Genomic DNA, 23968 nt, shown 5'->3' with positions numbered 1-23968 from the left:
CTGTACTCTGTGATGCGGATGGGCCATATTTTCTGTTACCAACAGTGCTGGGGGAACATCCTTGGGAGCACATGAAATACTACCTCTAGGGCTGGGTCTGAGTGGCCTTTCCCGGTGTGCGCGTCTTCCGCCCAACAGGCTGCATTGCTCTCCACGGAGAGCGCGTGCGCTCATCCCGGGCCGCGAGGAGAGTTCCTATCAGCTACTCTCCGTTAGGTGTCTCGGGGAAGGAGTGCAAGTGCACATAATGTTCCATGTTCTGGGGCTGAAGTTTACAGTGGTGTTTTTCTCCAACTCTCGGCTTTTTCTTTGTAGAAGGTGATGCTCTCTTACAAAACCTTCATTCTCGCCCTCGAAGACTCCTTGACCATATGAGTAATCTCCACAGGGAAGATGCCTTACTGAGGGAGGAAAGCAGCGTCTATGACGATATTGTTTTTGTGGACGTTGTTGACACTTACCGAAACGTTCCTGCAAAATTACTGAACTTCTATAGATGGTAAGTTGTAAAAAACGTCAGGCAGGTAGAATTTGTTTTATTCTTCTTTGGGTGTAGAAACAATTTATCAACATTAGACCACTGAATTTTTAAGTTTGTTTATTTTTGAGAGAGAGCGCATGTGCATAAGTGGGGTAGGAGCAGAGAGAGAGAGAGAGAGAGAGAGAGAGAGAGAATCTGAATCAGGCTCTGCACACATTGTGGGAGTCAACTGATGTGGGACTCAAACTCACAAAACATGAGAACATGTCCTGAGCTGAAGTCAGATGCTTAACTGACTAAGCCACCCAGGCTCCCCCTGAATTTATTTATTTATTTTGAGAGCGAGCGGGCTGGGGAGGGGCAGAGAGAGAGGAAGAGAAAGAGAATCCCAAGCCAGCTCCTCACTGTCAGTGCAGAGCCCAACACGGGGCCCAAACTCACGAACTGCGAGATCATGATCTGAGCCAAAGTCAAGAGTCGGATGCTTAACCGACTGAGCCACCAGGCACCCCTGAATTTTTTTTTTTAAACAACCCTAAGGTCCCTGAACACCTGGGATGTGATCTGTTGTATCCTGGTTCTTTGCGAGAACTTTTAAAATTCTTCTGTTTTCTTATTTACATAAGCAGATCCATGACATGAATGATCTTTATCAAAAACAGGGCAAAAGTTGGTTTCATTTTGAGTCATCTGCTCTTGGAGTCAAAATCGGTCCTCTGAGTCACTGTCTTGGTGGTCTCGAGCCAACGTCAGATGAAAACCTGTGAGTTTGAAAATGGGCCCTTTTCAGTTGTGTTCATACCCACCAACCTAAACAGCCCGAGTATAGTTTCCTGAAATCCAGGTTAATGATCTGAATTCTGTTCAGCTGAACATCCACATTATATTTCCATCCTCTTCTCCATGCACTTAAAAACCACTTGCCCTGGGGCGCCTGGGTGGCTCAGTTGGTTAAGGATCCAGCTTCCACTCAGGTCATGATCTCACGGTTTATGAGTTCAAGCCCCGCATCGGGCTGTCTGCTGCCAGCACAGAGCCTGCTTCAGATCCTTGGTCCCTCCCACGCTCACACATTCTCTCTCTCTCAAAAATAAACGAACATTTAAAAATATATAAATAAAAAGAAAACTACTTGCCCTAATTCCAAAACTTTTATGTAAGATGAAATCCAAACACACTTGGAGTCTGCCATAACTTCCCCAACCTTTCCATATTTCGTAGACCTTGGTTGTAATTCCTACCTTAATAATAATAATGGCAATAACAACTATTTTATATATAGAGAGAGACAGAAAGGGAGAGAGTTAATATTACTAGTTGCTCCAGGGTCCCCTAACGTGTCATTGAGCCCTTGAACACTGTCCACCCTGAGTGCAGAGCTAACACCTGTCTCTGTCTAAACCCATAGTGTTTTCACATCTTTGTCTTTACAACTTTGTCAGTGAGCTTGTTTCCTGGTGAGCCCCAGAGTCTGTTCCTGTCCCCTCTGTTGTCCTGGGCAGAGTGGGAGGTGGTCAAGCACTCTGTGGACACAGTCCCCTGGTCCTGAGGGGGAGACGGCCTGATCTGTTTATGGAAGATGATGTTTCCTAGCTAGGGCAAGTTGATATAATTTGGGGGTCACCTTGTGGGCAGAGGGCAGATATAAATAAGGGTTGGAAATTGGGGCATGTCTGGAATATCAGGGTTTTGTTTGGATAACTAGAGTGAGAAAGAGAACCTTCTTTATTTAGCTCAAGGCCGATAGTAGGGGTTCCTGTGGTAGGGGGGCCAAGGCAAGAATATAAGAGGCAAAGAGAAGGAGTGGAGGTCCAGGAAATGGGAAATCCGGATTGTGGAGTTCTAGGGCTTTCTACAGGGAGCTGATTGACGGTTGTGGAAGTTGAGTTGAGATACCGCCGCCAGTTTCAGCTTTGTCTCCGGTGCTCCAAACAGGTCTCTGAGGTCTCGGCCTCTCCCCTCGGTCATTATTGCCACTGTCTTGGGCCATCGTCTCCACCTGCACCACCACTGATGGGCTCCCGGGGTTGTGCTGGGGGACCCGCTCCCAGCTGCTCGCCTGTGCGCCCTCTTCCTTCTCTGTTCAGTTGCTTGGTCAGTGACCGCAGTGTCCTTTATCGAAAAAGTTCCTCCTAATTAGCAAATAAATAGCATGTGTGCCCATGCTGCTAATGAGAAATAAACCTTAGAAGCACAGGGTTAAGCAATTTGGTGTGGACCTATTGTTGTTAGATTCACCATTGTTGGGCTTAATGAAACTTTCTCCAGATTTCCTTTCTTCAGATTTCTGTCATTTGGTTCCCTAGCAAGACTCTGGGTATTTTGTTTTGTTTTAATCAAAGATGCATGGGGGTTGGCAGGGTGAGATGAAGTCAGTTTTCTACTTGCCCTCCTATGTCTAGGTAAATGAAGTCACCCTCCTGGGCCTCCTAAAGTTCATTTATAATAGTTTAATAGCTGGAAATCGTTTCCAAGGGGAAATATATTTCGGTGTCATAACTCTATCTTTTAAAAACCATAAAATGTGAGTGCAGCATAAATAGTGGCACAGAACAGAGCATCTTGTACAACAGCATTCTGTGTGTGGGGCCTCGTATGACACCTGTCACCTCATCCTGGGCCCCTGTCGCAAACACACGTTACGAGGTTCGAACGCTGAATGGATTTGGTGGCCTGGCCGGAGCAAGGCCAGTAAAGTGTTGTTTGAGCATATGTTCACTTAAGGCATCTTTTTTTTTTTAATTGTGTTCTTGTTCTTTTGTTCCTTTTATATTTTTTTATGTCTGTTTATTTGTGAGAGAGTGTGTGTATGCGAGCAGGGAAGGGGGAGAGAGAGAGGGAGACACAGAATCCCAAGCAGGCTCTGCACCGTCAGCACAGAGCCCGACATGGGGCTCAAATTCACAAACCATGAGATCATGACCCGAGCTGAAATCGAGTCGCACGCCTCACAGAGCCACCCAGCGCCCCTCTTTTGCACCTGAAGTCAGCCTGGTACTTCTCTGTGTTATGCCACTTAGTGAACATCCAGCAGGGACTGCGGTTGGCAGCAACTTTCTGAGCAAATGTTCTCAACATCGAAGGAACAAGAAGCTGAAAAAGTGTACAGGCAGCTCAGGGACAGCTTTTCATTAAAATATTAGCGGTGTCATCGCCTTGGCGTCGCTGTGTCTCCTTGTACGGACGCACTGACTTCCGTGTTCCCTTTTGCCAACAGGACTGTGGAAACAACCAGCTTTGATTTGTTGCTAAAAACAGACGACGACTGTTACATAGACTTAGAAGCTGTGTTTAATAGAATTGCCCACAAGAATCTGGACGGGCCTAATTTTTGGTGGGGAAAGTAAGTTAAAGCTTGTTAGCCACTTGGCCTTCAGGTACCTGATCCAATGGGATGAATTTATAATGAAATACATAAGCTGTCTTTCACAAGCAAAACATGTGAGCTGGGAAACCCCCCTCCTAGGCTCCTGGGTTACTGTATGTTGTTCACCAAGTAGAGGGAAATTCTTCAAAATGAGAAACCTCAGGCTCATGTAATGAAGGAGGAGAAACGGTAGGGCTTTTATCCTCGTGGCCCAGAAAGAAGTGGTTAGAATAAATTTGTGACACATTTCTTGAAACTGCTGCTTCTTTAGAATACAGTATGGATTAATGAGGGGTTTTTAGCGTATGTACACAAGATGCTCTGGCACTTTCAGAAACCCCACACATGTAACCTTGAGAGAATCCGATAGACCATTCTTTTATACGCCACACCTGCCGGCTAGAGAATTGCTTTTCTTAGACTAAAAAAACACTTCTCATTCTTTCCTCACCTTTACAGCTTAGCCCTCTGTAGTGATAAGAAAGGGGTGCGGCCTCCTAGTGGTAGGACAGGGGTCAAACCAATACGAAGAGACCAACTTGTTTTGAATCTCAGTTTCAGACTGAACTGGGCAGTTGACCGAACCGGCAAGTGGCAGGAGCTGGAATACCCCAGCCCCGCCTACCCGGCCTTCGCCTGCGGCTCGGGGTACGTGATCTCCAGGGACATCGTCCAGTGGCTGGCCAGCAACGCGGGCAGACTGAAGACCTATCAGGTGACTCGGGATTTCTGACCCAAGAGTGTACAAGCTTCACCCAGCCCAGGATTCCATCGCTGACACAGAGCCGGCGTTCCCCAGGGAAAGCATGTTAGTCTTTCTGGTAGGATTCACCCTCAGAGGTCAGGGATGCAGCCCTCGCCTTCATATCCTGGCTCTAAATTCTATTCCTAAACCTTTTCTTGAGCCTGCTTGTTTTCAGACTATATTTTGTAAGTATAGTCCCTGGAGGAATGGAAGGCTTGACATTCATAAGAAGGAAGACGATACAACAAGTGTTTGCTTTCTGTTGATTCCGGTGACGGTGGCAATGAACAAGCCTCCCGGCTCTCGGATCCACAGTGTCCTTCACACGGTCGTGCTGGAGGTTTAAGGCCCATGAGAAGGGCGGACCGGCCACTTGCTATATTGTCTCTAGTCTTCTCCTTGCGATGTGCAGTTCATGGCCGCTGGCTTTTACTCTGTGTACAGGTGTTAATACGGTCTTGGCATTTGCTGGTAGAGTAACGAGAAAACAAGTAGAAAGAGGATTACGAGAACGTGTGGCATCCCATTTAAAGACGGTACAGCATTTAAACGTTTTTCTTTAAACTTCACGGGGCACGTACAGGGTGAAGACGTGAGCATGGGCATCTGGATGGCCGCCATAGGGCCTGCACGGTACCAGGTAAGCAAGCCTGACGGGGGACTGGCCCCGGGGCACTTGGGAGGCGAAGGTCCTGTGTCAGACGGGCACAAACAGTGAATTGAAGATGATTCACAGAGCTGCACTCTTGATTGAATGCACAGTAATCCACATAGGTTCGCATATAGTATTTTTCTGAGTTTAAACCAAAAGTAAATATTTTGTAAGTTTTCCTACTCAGAGAAGAACTGGGTTTTATACGTTTGGTCAGAAATTCTTTGCCGCTTTAAAACTTAAGGAATCAGGCGCCTGGCTGGCTCAGTCGGTAGAGCATGCGACTCTTGATCTGAAGGTCATGAGTTCAAGCCCCGTGTTGGGCACAGAGATTACTAACAACCACCAAAAAACCCTCAAGGAATCAGCTGGCTTAGGACCCTTCAGCCCCTCTGACTGATAGAACTAAAACACTGTAAGGTGTCTTATAAACTGATCAGTGAGCCAGGAAAAGAAATGAATTTGCAGAGACCAGAACGGAAATAGCCCTGAGAAGACAGCAGGTATAAAGCTGGGGTTTGCCTCCAAGAGTTCTGTTGAATTTTGGATTCTTGCGGCTTCCACTTTGGCCACAGAAGGTGGGCAGAGAGGCACGTGCAGGGTCTGCCGGACACGACCTCTGCATGGCGCCCCGGCCCCAGAGCAGGGCACCCTGGCTGCAGGGGTGAACGGGAATAAACCCCCACCTGCTGGGTCAGCTTTGACAGTCTGTGTCCTAGTGAAGCCCAATCTGACTTAACTGAACACTGAAGCTAATTTTCTGTATCTGCTAATTGTACTGTCCGTGGTCTCTGTGGGCCTGAGTCTGTAGTTTGATGTTGCTTATGGAGCTTGTTTCTTGATGTGCTGAGAGACCAGTGTGCGTGACCTCATGTTCCTCGGAAATGGAGGTCTGTATTTAAAACTCCTTCCACAGAGGGCCTTACCGTCTACTTGACTGCATTACAAACGAATGTGACTCATGCTGCACACCCACCCAGGTGCAGGCGGGGTTCTAGACGCTCAGGGTCAAGGCTGAGACCCAGGTTTTGTTTTCTAAATTACACACACACACACTTTCTCCTTCCCTCCCTCTAGGGGGTCCTGGCTGTGTGAGTCCCCAGGCCCCGTGGCCTTTTAAAACCCAGCAGGGCCTTCGGCGCACACGTGGACTCTAGCTCCTTTCCTCTGCCACCAGTTCAAACATGCTGTGAAAAGACTTGATTCTTTCTAGCATCTTTATGTTCTGAGACGGCAGGGGTTTCTCAGGCTCTGTTGTATCACTGGGAAGTCGCTGGTGGTTAAGAGTCAGTCCTTCCTGTTCACCTTGCCGACATCCGCTCACCTTTACTACCCTCGCTGTGACTGACCTTGGGCAAAGTACCGCACACTCAGTCTATCATAAAAGGGAAAGGATTCCTACCTCACAGGTTTTAGGAGTATTCACTAGTATTTATTTGTAAAGCGCCCGCTGCCATCCCCAGAATACCGTAAGCTTCCATGGGAAAAGCTGCTGGGAAACTTTCCGTTTGCGCTTCCCAGGCTTTCTGGTCACAGAAATCCCCCCGCTGCCGCCCCCCTCCCGCCCCCACCTGCGGTGCTTTCGGTGGTTCGCACACAGGTGTCTTTGAAGGCCTCTGCCAGCTTTCGTGGTCTGATCTTCAAATCCGTTCCACAGCTCCCAAGTTCACCTTTGTTTTTCTCCAGGACGGCCTGTGGCTGTGTGAGAAGACGTGCGAGACGGGAATGTTGTCCTCACCCCAGTACTCCCCGCAGGAACTGACCCAGCTGTGGAGGCTGAAGGAAGCGTGTGGAGACCCCTGTCAGTGCGAAGCGGCCGCAGGAGGATCGTAACTCGCGGTGTGGGAGGCTGAGGGTGTGTGCGAGAGTCTGAGGAGAGCCTACAGTTTGGCTGTCGAGTCCATGTGTCTTTCAGGATTGTTCTAGGTTGGCACTTTTTACCTGTAACCAATGTGACATTTCTAAATGTGTGCACAAAATTTCCTTTTTAAAAACCGACTGCTACTGTAGCATAAGAAAAATTTTATTTCTGTATTGGAAGAACAGTTGAGAAATACCAAATTGTTTTATAAAACAAAAAAGTTTCTAAAAGCTGATGTATCATTTCTAGTTTATAATTAATTACTATCACTTTTGCTTAAAATTTGGCCTAGTTCAGAAATCTTGAGTAATGACAGAGAATGTGAATTTCAACCTGGATTACAGAATAGTTCCATAAAGCATAATGAGGATAATTAAGGGCCAAAAAGAACTCACAGAATGCTGTGTGGTCACTGATACCAAAGCTTGGGGTTTCTGGAAATGTCTGAAGTGGGCAACTTGAACTTGAAAAGGAACCAATCCACTCGGTTCAGGACTTTGGTTTTAAAGTTCACTTATTAAGTGGGCTAATTCAAGTTTTCTTTTGCCATTTAACACAAATCCTGAAGGTCGCAGTCTGGTACTATTGTAAAAAAAAAACAAAACTAAAATGTGGATCTAAGTCAAATACCTGTCAGGGTTTTAGTGACATAGGGAAGGATACTGCTTAAACAGTTGACACTTGAAATGAGTTTTGCTTTCCTCCTGTCATTGCCCGATGGTTCCCTACTACACGTGAATTCCCATCAGAGCTGGTCATCATCTGTGGAAGAATGTATGCCCAGTGTAGGTGCAGCTGCAGGAAAGAGCATGGGATTCATTTTTGCAAGTACTCTAAAAATAGTGCAGCAGAGAAGAGAGATCATAGCATATGCGTTACACACAGAAGAGGTGCCTCCCTGAGTTCAAGGGACCGTTTCCAAAATGACCTTCCAAGTCCTTTTGGTAACCTTTTAAACTAGTAGTAACGGTGGAATTCCATTAAAACTGGTCTTATGCTGGACCTTAACTGTGTTCAGATTTCATTAGACTAGCTAGGTTCTATTGAATATTTAAAGTAGCCATGAACTATAAATACGAAATAAAATCAGAAAGTCATTAGCAGTAACCAAGGCTTTGCACCTACTGTTATGTATATGCCTAGAAATGGTCTCTTCCCGATGAAAAATACCACTTTTTCTCCACTTAGGGCAAGTTGTAAAACCTCTTCTTCTGACAGAATTGTTCCAGAGAATCATTCCTTTCCAATGAACCCCCAGTCATGATAAAACAGTGGAGTCTCTGAACTTGATTAGTTGGCTGTTACCATCGCACTAACAGGTAGTCTCCGTTTTCCACAGAATAGAACTGTAATGACTGCTGGTCATTTTCTAGCTCAATCTCTCTGCCAGGCATCTAAAAACAGAACAAAGGGTTAATACATCAAAGATGTCTGTTTTTCACCGAGAATCCAGCCGAGTCACAAAGAGCCCAGCTGAATGACGTGTCTTACGGGGGGGGCGGGGACCTAAGCTTGACTCTGTGTGTCGCTGGGCAACTTACTTTGGGACTTTCGTAGGACAGCACAAGTTCTGACACAGGAACTTTGAGAAGACGTGACAGCAGTCCCTTCACCTTCTGAATGGTCATGGAACCTGTCAAAAGACACACCCTCAGTTCCCTTGAATAACAGTTCCGTGTAAAACGAGCTCACGTGACAAGCCCACAGTCGCAGTGACTCACTGTTCCATCATTAGGGAAAGGCTCACCTGCCCCGGGGCGGCGAGAGCCCGGTCCACACCACCTACTGGACATTTGGGAAGCTGTGGGAAACGGAGCCAATGTTTGACCTAAGTGCCCTTGACAATGGCTTTTCATTACCATCTCAGTGGTGTTTAATATTTCCTCCTTACTCTGAAGAAACCGGAAATCCTATTCTCTGCACAGAGGAGTAAATGTGAGTAAAACCCTGATCTTCCTAAACCTCTGTGATCACTCACTTCTGGATGGCTGAGAGAACGCTGGGGCGGGGCACCCCGAGGACGTCTGTCCGTCCCTCTGCCTTGGTTTCCTCCCTGGGGAGTGAGGGAGGCCCAAGTGGTCTATAGACTCCCTTCGAGCGCGCCCAGTCTGTGGGGATTATGACGTGTAAATGCGCTTGACATGCGAGGGGGATTTACTCAATGAGCAAATGCTTTGGTTTGTTCAGAAAACGCTATGAACTTCTTTCCAAAGATGGGTTGTGGTAAATACTGGATATTTTGGTGATGAGAAATAGTTTCTCTGAAGCTTTAGCTGGAGGTACAGCAATAGTGTGGTGTTCCTACAAATATCACATGTATTCAAATATTTTTCTATCAAAAATGATTTTTGTAAAAGCTGTGTGTGTTTTTATGCAACTTGTCATAATAAATGTTATCTTTATTTTAGAATAAAAACTGGCCTTATTTATGTGTTGAATATAAACAATTGACACTTGTAATTTTAATGAACGTAACTTGTTCTTTTACGTGTGAACCTGTGTAGATAATCTTGTCCTTTCAAAAGCCTTAGGTGGACCGGCTTTCCTTGTTTGGAGGGTGATCAGCGATGGGTTAACTCCTCCACAGCAACAGGGAAGACACATTCCTAACTCACATCAGAAACAGAAAGTTTGGTCACAAAACAGTCCTGAGAAGAAATCTGCCTACTCGCACTGTGTCTTTAGAAAAACAGCAAGTTGCATGTAATGCTCTAAATAACAATACCACTTGTAATGTGAAAGTAACACGATTGTCTTCACATTTAGAAAACGTAGAGATGGTTAACTGTCCCTGTGCCTCCCCATGACCACTGTTAGAATTTTAACGGGTAGGGCGCCTGGGTGGCTCAGTCGGTCAAGCGTCCGACCTCAGCTCAGGGCATGATCTCCTAGTTAGTGAGTTCAAGCCCCATGTCGGGCTCTGTGCTGACAGCTCCGAGCCTGGAGCCCACTTCGGATTCTGTGTCTCCCTCTCCCTCGGCTGCTCCTCTGCTCGTGCACTCTCAAAAAATAAAACAGAACATTAAAAAAAATGTTTTTTAAGTTTAACAGGTGTACACTTCCAGGCGTTCCTCCGTTTCTAGAAGGGTGGACAGGTTTCACCTGCAGTGGTCCATCTTTTCTCTCTTCACGCCAGTTCCTCTAGACCTGCACAGCCCAGCACAGCCGCTGCGTGGCTAGTGAGCACCTGAAGTGCGGGGAGTACGACTCAGGAACTGAATTTTATGATTTCAATTTAAGGCATTTAAATGGTGGCTCGTGGCAGCCGTCCTGGACGGTGCGGCTCTAGACCTACTTCATTCTCTTTAAAGATCCGTGATACGGCAACGCGTGGCCCAAACGTACTCAACCACTTACTTCTCCACCGGTGAACACCTGTTTTTAATTCTACCATCACAAGTGCCACAAGGTAGAATGCTCGGTTGTATCGTATACCCATACGTATGGGCAAAAGACGATGTTGCAGTCCTTTACATTTCCTTATTTATCACGTTTTGAAGAACAGTTATGTTGGTGGTTGAACAGTGGCAGCATGTGGCGTAAAAATCAATAGCAAGAACTGTTGTAATCTGCTGGCTTGCTGCCAGGTTTCGAGAACACAGGACTCAGATTCTGTACTGCTTGAAGCAGTAATTACATATAATTTCTATGGATGATTCTGCTCTCTGCTGGGTCCATCTGAAGATGAATACAAATCAGTGCATGAACATGGTGGGTGTTCCAGGGGGCACCGCATCTCAGAAGAACTGGGACACAGGTATAGAGGGTGGAAGAGGAGAGGGCGAGGCCACACTGTCGCCATCGGCCTAGAGCCACAGTCCTTGACGGATGGAGCTTGGTGCCCTTCCCCAAAGAAGCCCTTGAACAGAAAGCTGAACTCAGGGCTGACAACATTCTTGAGCAAATATTCCTCAGTAATAACCTCCCCAGGAGTTGATTTTATGGATCTGGAAAGTAAAGGGAAAAACAAACACGATCCAAAGCCTACTACATTAACAAAAAGCTCTGGGTCTCTCACCGGTCTGTCCCCCTGAGTGTCTTTACCGACAGTACTTGAGTCTGAAAACAGAATAACCAAAGGGGAGCCACTACTTTGAATTCGTGGTGATCTAACAGCAGAATTACAGATCACAGGAACAGAAATTAGACTGCTAAGGAAAATGGAGTAATACTGGTATTAAATGACAGTTACCAGTCAGAAAGGTACCCCTGTGAGTACAAACCCTTCCATAAGCGATACTGTGAGCTTGTGGGATTTGATAAAAAATTAATTTAAAAATAAATGTGAATTGACTGCACTGACAGGCAAGCAAAGAAAAGTCTTTTACTAGAGTCATTTATGGTGATCTACATTCCATTTCTTGGGCAAATCCTCACTGTTCTAAGTTTAACCTGTTGATATTACTATTTAACTCTGAATCAAGTTTAATCTTGAGAATTCTTGAGAATTCACAGTATACTCAAAAGATGGGCTGTAATTTTTTCTAAGTTTAAGGTCACTTAGAGCAATCTAGTTTGTTGACACATAAGTATTTTCGGAATAAAATGAATTCGGTCCCAGCAACACTAATGTTTAGACAGAGTTCCGAAGTAGCTTTTCCAAAAGAAAAGCATTTCAGTGTTTCCGTTAAAAGACCATGTCTGAGAACTTTCCACAGGGACTCCCGATCGGTAAGGAGTCGAGCATATGAGAAGTCACAGATGTCCAAATAATTCACAGTTCGGGTCACTAGGACACGTTTCCTGTTTTACAAAGGGATGGTGAGACAGACCTCAAGCCCGGTGAAACAGTCTCTCTGGACCAGAGCAACAATTTGAGAACTAAACCGAGGTGGATGCAGGAAAGGCCAAGCCAGTCCAGCACTAATGACTTTGGCTGAAGATGTAAATGTACGCAGGGGCTTCTGGTTTAACAGGACTTTCCTAGATAAGCTGATATGGTTATAGGAGACTCGGGCTTCCGGGAAGTGGGGGGGGGGGGGGGGGGGTGAGGACGATGATGCTGGCATGATTAGTTGTATTTTAGATCATAAAAGATTAGTGAAAACCTATCAACTCTAGAAGTTCAGACACTTTGCTTCCAGCCAACTCCTAGGCCAGCAGTTCATAAGCGCAACGAGTGGAAAAGCCTGTTTTTCTTACCTAGCAGCTGTTTTTCTGTGACTTTCTGATCAACCTGATTAGGATATTTTATCTTCAGTGCTTGAAGGAAAAAAGGAAAGAGAGTGACTGAGACCTACTGTAATAAGGATTTAAATTACACACACGTTAACAGCAGCTGACAAATGATAATGGCTGTTCAGTACAGCTTGGCTCAAATCCTAATAAAGGGTCTTACCGATGTTGAAAATCCCTTCTGTTAACACTTCACAGAATTACTAACAACAACAAAAATAGCTGGACCAACGTTCTAATGCCATCCCTTCTCCCTTTAATAGTCCTTTCCTGAGAATTTGGCTGTGTGTTCCAATGTAAGAAAAGTCACAAATTTACAAATCACAAGTCCATTCACTTCTCACATACTGCCCATTTATAACACCATTAGGTGAATTGAAAGCATGAGAATTGCCAAAATGTCCAATATAAGAATTAAAATTCTTTTAAAATGTTTATTTTTGAGAGAGAGAGAGAAAGAGAGAGACACCAGGCATGAGCGGGAAAGGGACAGAGAGAGGAGGAGACAGAATCCGCAGCAGGCTCCAGGCTCCGAGCTGTCAGCACAGAGCCTGACGCGGGGCTCAAACCCACGAACCGCGAGATCATGACCTGAGCCAGATTCGGACACTCAACCGAGCCACCCAGGCTCCCCCCAATATAAGCAGTTAGATAGGCTTGAGAATTCATCATTTCTCTAAAAACTGAAGTACTCACTTAGTACTTACTTAAGAGAAACAATCACTATTAGCTCATCACTACCTGTTTCCGCGCCTAAGGACGCGAATACAAATACGCAGTCTTGGAGTGTGAGGTTCTTACTTAGTAGCTGGTTTTTGAGCAAAAACGGCTGTCGTGTTTTGAGTTCCCCGTCTTCAGGTGCACCATATTCTGTGGAAGAAGAAATAAAAAAGGATGAGTGATAAGCCTTAAGCCACCGGAAGCAAAAATACAAACAGTAAGTGTTTGCATAGCCTTTTCCCTTCTGGGGATAAACCTCGCAGCGGCTGCCACGCGAACCTGGCAGCGGGGTCCTTTTATTCAGTTACTGGTTTGCTTGTTTATTTTTAGGAAGGGCGGACGCAACTGCTTGCAAGCCTGGGACCCTCCATCAGCTGTGTGCTCCATCACTGATCCTCACAGACGGCGCCCGGACTCGAGCTGGCAAGAGGAGGCTGGGCTTTCAGACACTTAGAACACTTTTTATTCAAAGTTTCACCTTTGCTAACCGTTCCCTCGCATTCTGGGCCCTGAGAGAGGAGCCTGGTGCCATCTGGGGCACAGCTCACGGGACACCTTCGAGTCTCGGCCAGAGCGTGCGACACCAGGCCGGGCGCTCAGCACCTCCCCCTGCCTGGGAAGGGGATCCCATAGGAGGACATCAGAAAAGCTGGAGCGTTCCTGCTCAAACTTCTGCTGGGCCAACCAGAGACCGCGTTTCTAGAAATACCCCCAAGTATCTGTGCTTTTGTCTCGTAGCGTTCTCAGCCGTGAAATACTGGGCCGTAGGCACAGGAATGCATTAGAATCTTCCCTTCCTATCACCTCCCCCAAGTGCTGAATTCACCTAAGGTGGCCAGGAAATTGGTCCAGCTAATAGAGTGATTTGAAAGCAATTCCCATAGGCAGCTTTTCTTCCTCAAAGATAATGTTCCAGCCTGAAGTGCTTATGCGGTGAGCTTCTTGCATTAGGAAATATATATTAAAAAAAAAAAAAAGAGGGGCGCCTGGGTGGTTCAGTCGGTTAAGCGGCCGACTTCGGCTCAGGTCATGATCTCGCGGTCTGTGAGTTCAAGCCCCGCGTCGGGCTCTGTGCTGACAGCTCAGAGCCCGGAGCCTGTTTCAGATTCTGTGTCTCCCTCTCTCTGACCCTCCCCTGTTCATGCTCTGTCTCTGTCTCAAAAATAAATAAACGTTAAAAAAAAAATGTTTTTTAATAAATAAAAATTAAAAAAAAGAAAAAAGAAAGAAAATCACATAAAAGTGAAATTTGGAATAATAATGAAGTCAAAACAACATGGAAAGTTACATCAGGGACTAAGAATCATGAAGTCATGGCTTCAGTGCCTGAGGACCCAGGCTGGCGAGGGTGAGGAAGTACCTTGTGTTCCTAGTGCCCAAACCAGTAGGGGACACGCACACGGGGAGCTCTCAGGACAGAGCGCTGAGCAAGTACCGTGCACTCGTCTGAACTTTCCTGGACGTTAGAATTAGCTGGGGAGCTTAAATGCCAATGCCCAGATTCTACCTTGACATCTGTGTGTTTTTTTAAGTTTACTTATTTTTGAGAGACCAAGAGAGTGTGAGCAGGGGAGGGGCAGAGAGAGAGAATCCCAAGCAGGCTCCGCACTGTCCGCACAAAGCCTGACATGGGACTCCAGCTCACGAACCGTGAGATCACAACCCAAGCCGAAACCAAGAGTCAGATGCTTAACCGGCTGAGCCACCTGGGCGCCCCTTAGTTTTTAAAATGCCCTCAGTACGTTTCTGGGGACACACACCCCAATGTTTATAGCAGCACTATCAACAATAGCCAAAGTATGGAAAGAGGCCAAATGTCCATCGGTGGATGAATGGATAAAGAAGATGTGGTATATATATACAGTGGAATATTACTCAGCAATCAAAAAGAATGAAATCTTGCCATTTGCAACTACGTGGATGGAACTAGAGGGTATTATGCTAAGCAAAATTAGTCAGAGAAAGACAAAAATCATGACTTCACTCACATGAGGACTTTAAGTGACAAAGCAGATGAACATAAGGGAAAGGAAACAAAAAGAATATAAAAACAGGGAGGGGGACAAAACGGAAGAGACTCATAAATATGGAGAACAAACTGAGGGTTCCTGGAGGGGGTGTGGGAGGGGTGATGGGCTAAATGGTTAAGGAGCACGAAGGCATCTACTCCTGACATCATTGTTGCACTATACGCTAATTTGAATGTAAATTAAAAAAAAATTAAATTAAAATGCCCTCAGTACAACCCGAGTCGAGATACGCTGGAGTGCTTCCTGCCCCCCTTAAAGGAGGGAGAGTACTGCCTCCTCGAGCAGGGAGTCGGGTGAGCACACAGACACGAGAACTTCCACGCACGGCTGCTTTCTGTCCCCGAATGCCAGCCTCTCTCTTCCGGGAGTGCACGCCCTTTCCCAGCTTCCTTCCTTCTGCTCAGACAGCTGCCTGCTTCTCTTTCCTAAAGGCAGTGGTTTAATTCTTGCTCCCAACTCGCTGGATCGGCCCCAGGAAAGCACCCGTCAGCTATGCAGAGGAGTACGAAGAGACCCAGAGGAGAAAAACGGTGGCACCGAGGGTCCCCTTTGCTCCCCAGCTGTTCTAGCTGCAAGGCCGCTGGCAGGGAGGGGGGTGGGGGTCGCCGCGCGGGGAAGGCTCCGGGCCTCATGTACGTACTCAGGCAGAGCGACTGGTATCTGGGATGGGCTGCAAGAAATTCTTCATTTGGCCTGTTTTTGTCTGGATCCTGATGTCCGCCAGCCTTTTTCCATTCATTTCCAAATGCTTTTCGGTAATCAAGCTCAGCCCCACGCCTTTCCTCTGGTAGAATCTACATTAATGTGAATAAAAACAGGTCTGTTAAGGTGGTTTTTTTTTTTTTTAATGTTTATTTTCGAGAGCTCATAAACAAGGGGGAGGGGCAGAGAGAGAGGGAGGCACAGAATCTGAAAACCCGGCCCCAGGCTCCGAGCTGTCAGCACAGAGCCCGACTCGGGGCTCAAACTCATGACCCAGGAGATCGTGACCTGAGCCGAAAGAAGCCGGCTCCGCTGAGCCACCAACTGAACCGCCAGGCGCCCCCGTTAAAGTGTTCTAGTGAGTGTTTGCATTTTGTACCCTGTCTTTCCTCCACTCTTCACACACACAGAATAATCACATCGAGAGGGACGACGCTTCGTATGGCTTTACCTTTCCTCGCTAACACGGACAGAATTCAAGAGTTTACTGAAGAGGAAAAACCACTTTCGGTCTTACGCTTTTCTTCATGAGAGTATTTGTCCACCTGCCGGTGTGTGGGCTGCGGCAGGTGCCCTGGGCCCCTGGGGGCGCTGACAGCACAGGCGAACAGCCCCACCTGGGCAATCGGCTGAGGAGAGGACAGGCTCTGCGGTCTGTGTCCCGTCTGCCTCTGCCCCCTCAGGAAAAGGAGCAGGTGCCCAGAATCCCTCGCCCCTCCTCAAGGGGCAGCTAGGCAACTTCTGTCCTCACCCGAGTAACGCCGCCTCCTGAGGAGTCGGAAAGAAAGACTTCTTAGTACCACACAAAGGTAGTATTTTACCATATGGGGGAAAAGCTACATCTGAACCCTTTACAAGATTCAGGGGCGCCCGGGTGGCTCAGTCGGTTAAGCGTCCGACTCTTGATCTTGGCTCCGGTCCTGATCCCATGGTTTGTGAGGTCGAGGCCTGTACAGGACTCTGTGCTGACAGCATGCAGCCTCCTTGGGATCCCTCTCTCCTTCTCTCTGCCCTTCTCTCATTCACGCACTCACATGCGCTCTCTCAACCAACCAACCATAAAATGCCTCATCGTGATACTAAGCGCCCACCTCACATTTGTTCAGGGTCTTGAGCTGACCGATTTTGGCGATGATGAACTGGCGTGTGGTCTGTGGTCCACTGCCTCCTTCCGTCAGGGGGTTTCTTACGCAGGACAGAGCACGCAGACTCTGTAACTTATCCAGCTCATTGATAAATGACCACTGAAACCCAACGGAAAAAATACGTGAATCTAAGCATGTTTCAGGCTACTTTCTTAGATGATATGAACTAGCCAGAGAAAAGCATGAATCTCTAGTTCCAATCGGAGGCACTGGATCTCATCATGCGCCAAGCACCCACTAAGACGACCATGCGCTTTTACTCTAGAACTGTGCCGTGTAAAATGACCGTCTGCTGACGGGTGAATTAAACTAATTTCTCTGTTAATATTTTTGGGTTTTCTGAGGAGTTTCACCCTGAGGAAGCACTTCTCTTTCAATCTAAAGTATCTTTTGACTACAGCAAAATCTGCAGAGCAAGGGAAACCATCAACAAAACCAAAAGGCAACCTACAGAATGGGAGATCATCGCAAATGACATATCCAATAAAGGCTGAGTCCAGAATATGTAAAGAACTTGTAAAACTGAACGCCCAAAAGACAAATACAGTAAAACCTTGGATTGTGAGTAACTTGTCCTGCGAATGTTCCGCAAGATGAGCAAACTTTTCTGATAAATTTAACGTGATAAACGAGCAATGTCTTGCAATACAAGTACTACGTGAGGCCGAATGTCACATGATCACAACTGAGTCGGTGGTTCTTGAAATTCGCTTTGATACATACAAGTGCTTTAGAGTATAGCTTGCCTCCGGAACAAATTATGCTCATAAACCAAGGTTTTACTGTGATTCGATTAAAAATGGGCAAAAGAAATGAACACATTTCTCCAAAGAACACATCCAGATGGCCAACAGATACAAGCAAAGATATTCAACGTCACTCATCATCAGGGAAATGCAAATCCAAACTACAATGAGGTATCATCTCACACCTGTCAGAAGGGCTAGTATCAAAAACACAAGAAGCAACAAGTGTTGGTGAGGATGTGGAGAAAAAGGAACCCTTGTGCATTGCTGGTGGGAATGCAAACTGGTGCAGCCACTGTGGAAAACGGTACGGAGGTTCCTCAAAAAGTTAAAAATAGAACTCCCTACAATCCAGTAATCGCATTACTGGGTCTTTACCCCCAAAATACAAAGACACTAGCTTTGGGATACATGCACCCCTATGTTTATTGCAGCGTCGTTTACAAGAGCCAAATCATGGAAGCAGCCCAAGTGTCCATCAATAGGTGGCTGGATAAAGAAGACGTGGTATGTATGTGTGTGTGTGTGTATACACACACACACACACACACACACACACACACACACATATATAGTAAAATATTATTCAACCCTCAAAAAGAATAAAATCTTGCCATTTCCAACAACATGGATGGAGCGAGAAAGTATTATGTTACATGAAACAAGTCAAAGACAAATACAGTATGATTTCACTCATGTGGGATTTAAGAAACAAATGAACAAAAGGAAAACACAAGAGAGCGAGACAAACTAAGAAACAGAATTTTAACTCTAGAGAACAAACTGATGGTCACCAGAGGGGAAGGGGGTGGGGGTGAAATAGGTATCACGATGAGCACTGGGTCCCGTGGGGAGGTGTTGAATCCCTGTATTGTACACCCGAGACTAATAGGACACTGCATGTTAACTCTACTAGAATTAAAGTTAAACACTTTAATAAAGAATAGTCTTAAAGTAAAATATTTTTTAACAGAAGGAACCTGCCAACTCCATCATAAGAGTGGAAGTGAGGACACAGTATGCACATTGTGAAGAAGCTCTTACTTGTGAGATCTGATTGTCATTTACTACAAGGTACTGCAAGGAAGGAAACATTGCTGTTTTGCACCCTGGAAAAAAGGAGAATTAAGTTACACGGCAGAAGTGAAAGAGCAGAAGTATGGGCTATCGGGCGGGGGGAGTAGAGTTAATCTCAAATACCAGTTCCTGCATCCGGAAAATGTATAGAAGAAATTCCGACGTCAGAAAGGATTAGTTGTTCTAATCTGAAATTTAAAATGTTAAATTTGATTACAAGGAACAATATAAAATGCTACAGGCGGTCAACGAGACTAGATTTGTAATGCTCTTCCCCCACCCTAGCTTTTGTGCCCCATGAAATGCTTAGAAACCACAGAGTCTGGTTTAGGGTGCGCCGAGAGGACTGTTCACGCTATGTTGTGAGGGCTCCCCAGTCACCTAACTGCTCCTGGTGCCCGCGGCGGTGCCACGTGTTAACGGGTCTCCAAGAGCAAACAGACATGATCTGACTTCCGTAAGTTTAATGAATGAAGACTTCTGACATTAGCACCAGGCCGAATTACCCTTTCCTCAATGACCTGGTACAGACACAAACTGCGCACTATGTGGTCTGCAAACACCTCCTCTACATAAATTCACAGAAAAGTTTCCCAAAGGGGATTCGTGTGTGAATTCCATCTGAGCAAGTACACACAGCCTACGATCCATTCACTAAAAACCTCCTAAGCACTGCTGTAACGGCATTTTAGGAGCAAATTACCTGGGGAGATACGCTATGAGAAACAGCTGATTTTCATCAATTAATGGATTAGAGGAAAGGTCTAATAACTTGACCGTCTGTAGAACATCCGCCGGCCTGTGTGGAAAATCAAAGTGTGTCAACATGAATTTAATCTGACTTGTCTTCAAAGATACATGGCTTTTAAAATACCTGCATTTGGTGTAAAGGAGGTGAAGGGAGCAGGAGGCGAGTGGACAGGACTGTGAAAGGGCAACAGGAGGGAGGGACCCTTGCAGTGCTGGAAATGTCCTCTATGTGGATGGACCAACCTCAGGATCCTGGCTGTGGTATCGCACCCATGGGAGAAAGCGGGTGATGGGTACAGGGGAGCTCTGGGCATTATTTCTTATAACTGCATGTGAACCTCAAATTATCCCCAAATAAACAGTTTCACTTAAAAACACCTGCATTCGCCTGTATAATAAGTCGTTCCATACAGTGAAGTCTCATTAGCTTGAATCCTTTCATTGGGAATGTATTATAAATTTGCCCACGTTTAATTTCACATAGTAATTTAATGATATCAACAAAAGAGGCAAGACAACATATTTAATTTACTCAAGGAAAATAAGCTTTTCCATAGACTCAGTACATCAATCGTACACACACACAGTGCTCCCTACAATGCAGGATTTGATCCGTAAAAAGCATTTCCTCTAGAAGCTCCATTTAGAAACAGAAGTTAACTGTATTTCTATGAAGCTACTAAAGTTCTGGTCTTCAAATATGTTTAATTCAAGGCTTCCACTCCGATGGGCTGTGAGTAATTTGTGAGTAATAAGCATTTTCCCATTCTTATTTGCAAATCCTTAAAAAAAATAATGTTGGGGGGCACCTGGGTGGCTTAGTTGAGTGTCTGATTCCATTTCTGCTCAGGTCATGATCTCACGGTCTGTGGGATCAAGCCCCACATCAGGCTGTATGCTGACAGTGTGGAGCCCACTTGGGATTCTCTCTCCCTCTTTCTCTGCCCCTTCCCCCCATACTCTCTCTCTCAAAATAAATAAATAAAATTGATGATGGGTATACTGGAGATCATGTGTTTATTCAGGATGACTGAATGGTGACACACTCGTGGACGTGAACCCTTGTTACCTTTCTGAAATGGAGATGTCGTTAGACTTGAGGTACAGCTCCTCCAGGACCGGCCACCCGGGGGCGCACCGCAGCACCTAGAAGGGAAACTCCGGTCAGGGCGAAACAGCCTCTACTGGTCCTTCCCGTGTGTTTACTACTGTACCTTCCCCATCAATTCAGTTCAGCTACTGTTTGGGAAACAAAGTGCCCTACGGACATTTCATCGCAGACTCTAATTCAGGCCCGGAGTGCTAGTGGACGGGTGGTAACACTTAAATGTTAAGAGCTGTGCTTTAAGGACACGGCCGCATAGACATCGAGCACTCTAAGCTACGAGCGGGCCATCCAGGGGCGTCCTGAACTCTACAAGTCTCCTGCGAAGTAGACTTGCAGACAGGACAGTTTGCTTAACCAAAAAAGGAAGGGACTTGAGGTCCCCACCTGTCCTCGATTCTCAATGCCAACCCGGGTTTGCAAAGAGGACGCTAATCGGACGGTACTTCGCAACCATGGTTTCTAAATTTCCCCACTTGCACTTCATCCCCAGCATCTCCATCTCCAAGTGCCCTTCCTGTTCTGATGCTCAATCTGAACCCACTCACCAGGAAGGAGCCCTAGGACACAGGCGCACCAGGCAGAGGTGATTCGTCCCTAAGGGAGGCATGTCCCTCGGTGGCATTTCATAGACAAACCACTTGGCTGGGGATATACTTATCTGCACTTGGTTCGAAAAAGGAATATTCTGGGTGTGTGAGGTCAGTTAACCTCAAACAGAAAATAGTAGTGCCAGCTATAAATCCCAAACGCTGCCGGGTGAAGGACCCCCGAGTCCACTTTCGAGCCCAGCTGTATATGATGAACGGCGGCTTCCAAGAGCCAAACTGCAAACAAGAAAAGGATGCGAGAATCTTTCGGCAGCTGTGCCTCGGAGCACTTGCGGGAAAACCCAGCGAGCTAAAAGCCCAATCCACAGCTAACTTGAGAGCTTTCTAAGTTCAGCCTGTGTGAACTGCACAGCATTATGGAACGCCACCGTCTAGAACGATGGCAGAACAAAACAGAAGGAGCCAAGAGAGAGAACACCGATCCCAAGATAGAAAATTCTACCTCACTACAACAATTTTGTAACTCCTTTCTGTGAGGCAGTTTAAAGGATCCTATTATTTGGATAATATGATTAAAATGAAGGCACAGTTGTGCCTCAATTGCCTATTAAGCCAAGAATTTAAAATTTCTTATCTCTGGGTAATAAACTAAAGAAATATGATTACCTCAGCCCACGTTATTCCTGTTCGGTTAAGAACTAAAACCTTCAGTGCAGGAAATGTTCCAGCTAGAGATGGTGAAACCGAGGGAAAGTGTAGTTTATTCTCACTGTGTAGAAAAAGAAGACACAATGTGCTGAATGCTTGCTCTCCAGTAGGCCCGAGTGAAAGTCATAGAAAGCAACAATTTGGGATTTAATATGAGGCATTTGGTTTGTTTCCACCTTAAAATGAAATTAAAGTTGCCTGGATGGCTCAGTCGGCTAAGCGTCCGACTAGGTTTTGGCTCAGGTCATGATCTCACGGTTCATGGGATCGAGCCCTACATTGGGCTCTGCTGAGTACGGAGCCTGCTTGGGATTCTCTCTCTTTCCCTGTTTCTCTGCACCCCGCCCCCTGCTCATGCTCGCTCAAAATAAACATTGTATTAAAAAATGGAATTAATTAGGGGCGCCTGGGTGGCGCAGTCGGTTAAGCGTCCGACTTCAGCCAGGTCACGATCTCGCGGTCCGTGAGTTCAAGCCCCGTGTCGGGCTCTGGGCGGATGGCTCAGAGCCTGGAGCCTGTTTCCGATTCTGTGTCTCCCTCTCTCTCTGCCCCTCCCCCGTTCAAGCTCTGTCTCTCTCTGTCCCAAAAATAAATAAACGTTGAAAAAAAAAATTTTTTTAATGGAATTAATTAAAAACGAAAGGAGTCCAGACTATCAGTCCTGCTGATACACTATACCAGAGGCTGTAATGTTGCTTCTCCAGAGTCTCTAAACCCCTCTTTTCCATTAGGATGGATCAAATAAATCACCACCTTTTCAATTTTCTCTCATGATCCTCATCTCAGGGTTCAATCCTGACGGTCTTTTTTTTTATTTACTTAAAAATTTTTTTTCAATGTTTATTTTCGAGAAACGGAGAGAGCACGAGCAGTGAAGGGGCAGAAAGAGAGGGCGACACGGAATCTGAAGCGGGCTCCAGGCTCTGAGCTGTCAGCACAGAGCCCGATGTGGGGCTCAAACTCATGAACTGTGAGACAATGACCTGAGCTGAAGTCAGACACTTAACCGACTGAGCCACCCTGGCTCCCCCTGACAGTCTTTTTGAACGAAGATACCATTAAAACACGTTAGCCCTTATTTCCAGAAGAGGAGACACTGTGGGTCGACTTACACCCTTTGCTCTATTTGAAGCACAATTTAGGCCTGACCATCTACTATAACTGAATCTGCCTGAACCAGGCACAACCCACCTATCTATGTAAAGCTGGCTCGAGTACGAAAGGGGATGCCTGGCTGAGGCCTTGGAAAATAAGGTTCAGAGATTGAAACTAAGCAAGAATTTGAAAAGGCCTGGAAAATTAGTGAAACACGTATCTTGATGGAAAATCCTTATCAGAACTGAATGAAACAGCAGTCCAGTGAAATTATTCACTCCTAAAGCAATTAAATGCTAGAAACTTCAGAATGGAGAAGCACCTTTTTTTTTTTTTAAAGATTTTATTAAGTAATCTCTACACCCAGCGTGGGACTTGCACTCATGACCCCAAGATCAAGAGTTGCACGCTCCAATGACTGAGTGAGCCAGGGTGCCCCCAACAAGCACTGTTCATAGCACCTCTCCAGTTCTTCAGTGAAATACCAACTCCTCCAGATGGCCCATCCCTCATGGTGAGGCTCACGAAAAATATGGAGATCTTGCTCAATAGGCCAACCCACGCCAGCCAATCAAAGGAAAACACATTCCACCCCCCCCCCCCACCCCAGAAAAGGGATACCTGGCTGGCTCGGTCAATAAAGCGTGTGACTCTTGATTTCGGGATCGGGAGTTGGAGCCCCACATTGGGCACAGAGACTAAAAGTAAGTAAAACACACCCCTATAGGGAGTCACCTCGTGTGACCATTTGAAAAACTACAATAACCAAGGAACATTAAATACTAAGTCAAAGAAAAAGTTAGAATAAGTAAAGTCTTAAATTCCAGTAAGCTGTCTCCCCCCTCCTTCCCACAGCGATGTCGTGAGGGAACAAGGAGAGATCAGGAGTTTTATACCAGGTGACAAATGGACGTCCAAGGGTTCATACCTGAGATTGAGAACTTCCAGGTGTTTGAGCTGATCAGCAATATTTAGGACTTCATCCCATGAGGACAGCAGGTTTCTTGACAAATCTACCCTTCTGATATCTCAAAGCACACATTAAGAAAGAGTGATAT

General features: G+C 46.1%; 2 protein-coding genes across 8 annotated transcripts in view; one reads left to right on the top strand and one right to left on the bottom strand.

Moving 5' to 3' along the window:
- B3GALNT2 (beta-1,3-N-acetylgalactosaminyltransferase 2) overlaps positions 1-9522 on the top strand; it is a 59758-nt gene extending 50236 nt beyond the window's left edge. For 2 of the 3 annotated variants that reach the window (XM_015080714.3, XM_053207603.1), the window contains exons 8-12: positions 316-499; positions 3699-3824; positions 4404-4563; positions 5177-5233; positions 6932-9522. In XM_015080714.3, coding sequence (XP_014936200.3) covers positions 316-499; positions 3699-3824; positions 4404-4563; positions 5177-5233; positions 6932-7078 — 674 coding nt within the window. In that variant the 3' untranslated portion in view covers positions 7079-9522. The remainder of the gene's footprint in view (positions 1-315; positions 500-3698; positions 3825-4403; positions 4564-5176; positions 5234-6931) is intronic. The other variant, XM_027046970.2, reaches the window with a different exon arrangement.
- The window catches only part of TBCE (tubulin folding cofactor E), a 91722-nt gene continuing 75004 nt past the window's right edge, over positions 7251-23968 (bottom strand). For all 5 annotated transcript variants that reach the window (XM_015080711.3, XM_053207601.1, XM_027046967.2 and 2 more), the window contains 12 exons: positions 23839-23938; positions 21774-21876; positions 20521-20597; positions 19405-19500; positions 18825-18889; positions 18669-18733; positions 16825-16977; positions 15672-15825; positions 13083-13151; positions 12249-12308; positions 8648-8739; positions 7251-8500 (listed from right to left, as the gene is read on the bottom strand). In XM_015080711.3, the coding sequence (XP_014936197.1) occupies positions 8408-8500; positions 8648-8739; positions 12249-12308; positions 13083-13151; positions 15672-15825; positions 16825-16977; positions 18669-18733; positions 18825-18889; positions 19405-19500; positions 20521-20597; positions 21774-21876; positions 23839-23938 (1127 nt within the window). In that variant the 3' untranslated portion in view covers positions 7251-8407. The remainder of the gene's footprint in view (positions 8501-8647; positions 8740-12248; positions 12309-13082; positions 13152-15671; positions 15826-16824; positions 16978-18668; positions 18734-18824; positions 18890-19404; positions 19501-20520; positions 20598-21773; positions 21877-23838; positions 23939-23968) is intronic.

This window comes from Acinonyx jubatus, chromosome D2, assembly GCF_027475565.1.
Source record: "Acinonyx jubatus isolate Ajub_Pintada_27869175 chromosome D2, VMU_Ajub_asm_v1.0, whole genome shotgun sequence".
NCBI classification, from domain to species: Eukaryota; Metazoa; Chordata; class Mammalia; order Carnivora; family Felidae; genus Acinonyx; species Acinonyx jubatus.
This window is presented reverse-complemented; position numbering and strand designations above follow the sequence as displayed.